At 37.4% G+C, this 2,505-nt stretch overlaps 1 protein-coding gene across 1 annotated transcript; it reads left to right on the forward strand.

Moving 5' to 3' along the window:
- Positions 1-510: 510 nt before the first annotated feature.
- Positions 511-1,221, forward strand: LOC129286379 (thaumatin-like protein 1b). The gene has a single exon (XM_054922347.1). The coding sequence runs from the start codon at positions 511-513 to the stop codon at positions 1,219-1,221; it is 711 nt and encodes a 236-aa protein (XP_054778322.1).
- Positions 1,222-2,505: the final 1,284 nt, after the last annotated feature.

A 2,505-nucleotide genomic window follows, 5' to 3' on the forward strand; every position in this document is an offset into this window, starting at 1 on the left:
AAGGTTTATCATTTCTTATAGAAATTAAGTTAGAGATTAATACTGAACTAGGAAGAAATATTTTTTTATTTTCTACTTTTTTCATATAAAACTAAAAAGATAATTGAAAGTTCTATTTTTAATTATCAGTTCATAATCAAAAAAGAAATTTGTTAAATTTGTTTTTATCGAATGTACATGCACCTAGATAGATATCTAAAAATGAGTTTTCATTCCACTCATTTCTAACAAATTTCCTAATATCTGCAACATACATATCAACTTATGTACTAAGGATAAGGACAAGTCCCTCTGAGTTCACTATATATTTAATGTCCACATGCATCTTAATGATTCAAGCACGAATCCTGCTTTCATCAAGACACAGGACAAATACTATGCCTCTCATCACGAATACTCAAATTGTTTTGTGCCTTTTTCTAGCCTCCTTCTTCAATGGTATCAATCAGATACAATAGCTGTTCATAACGCATGTTCTATGGAACGCAAATATATATATATATATATATTATGATTAATTCAAAGACATGGTTTTGTGCAGGAGGAAATGCGGTAACAATTACATTAAAAAACAATTGCCCCTTCACAATATGGCCGGCAACCTTGACCGGAGCTCCGTACCCTCAACTATCGACAACCGGATTTGAGTTGGCAACCGGAGCAACCAGTTCAGTTGATGTCCCTGCCCCATGGTCAGGTCGGTTTTTCGCTAGAACTGGATGCGCCACTGATGCCTCTGGAAAGTTTGTCTGTGCCACCGCAGATTGTGCCTCCGGTCAAGTCGGGTGCAATGGCGCCGGAGCAATCCCGCCGGCAACGTTAATAGAACTTTTTGCGGCACCAAATGGTGGACAAGATTTCTATGATGTCAGCAATGTAGATGGGTTCAACTTGCCCATGTCCATAGCCCCACAAGGTGGCACCGGCGACTGCAAAGCCTCAAGCTGCCCGGCGAACATCAACACAGTGTGCCCTAATGAGCTAAAAGTTGTAGGCTCTGATGGAAGCGTTATAGCATGCAAGAGTGCTTGCACAGCTTTTAATCAACCTCAATATTGTTGCAGTGGAGATTTTAACACCCCAGAAAAATGCCCACCAACACAATACTCTCAGATGTTCAAGACTCAATGTCCTGATGCTTATAGTTATGCATATGATGATAAGACAAGCACCTTTACTTGCTTTAGCAGACCTAACTATGCGATCACTTTTTGTCCTTAGATAAATCCTGTAAGCAAAGGATAAAAAATAAAAGCTGAATAAATGCTCATGTATATGTATAATGAAATTTGCATGTCCTTTTAAGGACATCCTTTCTTAGTGGAAGGATATGTATTATGAAATAATTAGTAGCAATGCCTTTGGGCTAATTATGTAGTTGAATTTTATGTCCAATTAAATCAATTTGAATTGTGTAATTGATATCAAGTTGATTCATTTAGCGTGCCCAAAAAGATTTTCCCTGCTTAGTCCACATAGCAAATTTTTTGAAGTATATATATACATATAACTTTAGTACACCGTTATTGCTACTTCTCACCTTGCTATACAGATGAATTCATATTCTTCAACCTCCTTGAATATCAAGAGCTAAGCTATCAGGGCACCCAGGAAACGTTCATTGCATTAGAGAACTTCACACGGGGAATTAAAGAGACATAGAGCATTGATGTAAGAGTACTTTGGAAGTAGAATGTTCATCAGAAGAGCAAGCCCCATGAAGTGTGTGTGTAGATTGTGATTGTGTGTGTAGATTGTGATTATGTTTTTTCTGGATGAGGAGGATATAAAAGCACTACAAGAAAATTCACTTTCAGCGGCGATAAAAAGTCATTGGAAGAGCTCTTGTCATTGATTATATCTACGTTGATAATAAAAGTTGCCGTTGATAATATTCAATTAGCAAAATTTATTGACACTGAAACAACGTTTATGCAAAAATTACACATCAACGGCGACTATTTAGTCGCCTCTAAATGTTGAGCATCAACACCGACCTTTATTGCCATAAATACTATCAATTAGCCACAACTTTTTGTTGCTATTAAAAAGTAATGCTAGTTTACCTAACCCATGGTGTCATATCACCCTTTGACTCCTACGTGGTGCCACGTCATGTGCCACATGTTACCCACATCACCCTTCACGTGATGCTATGTCACCTTCCACGTGTCACCCACATCAACGTTGTAATGACCTAAAAAAAAATATTATAATTAAAAATCTACTAGGGTATATTTTGAAATTTTCCCCAATAAACTTGGGTCTTTTTTTGTAATTTTTTCAATTTTAGTTTTTAAGTCAGAATATTCCCTTTTTATTCGAATGGTAGAGGCTGAAACTGAGCTCTTTAGTCTTCTTTTCATCACTGCCATAGCACTTCTCTAGTTCTTCATCATCGGTCCACTTCTCTAGCTCTTCCCGTCAGGTTCTTTTGCTAACCGTTGACATATGTCTCTTCGCTGTTGGTGGTTCATCCGTCGCTCTTCTCTTCATCCACGTTCA

This window comes from Prosopis cineraria, unplaced genomic scaffold (genome assembly GCF_029017545.1).
Source record: "Prosopis cineraria cultivar Desert tree isolate PC_DT_omini unplaced genomic scaffold, ASM2901754v1 PC11, whole genome shotgun sequence".
Taxonomy (NCBI): domain Eukaryota; kingdom Viridiplantae; phylum Streptophyta; class Magnoliopsida; order Fabales; family Fabaceae; genus Prosopis; species Prosopis cineraria.

Coding starts and splice junctions, on each gene's coding strand:
- LOC129286379 (XM_054922347.1), top strand. CDS start 511: ATGATTAATTCAAAGACATGGTTTTGTGCAGGAGGAAATGCGGTAACA.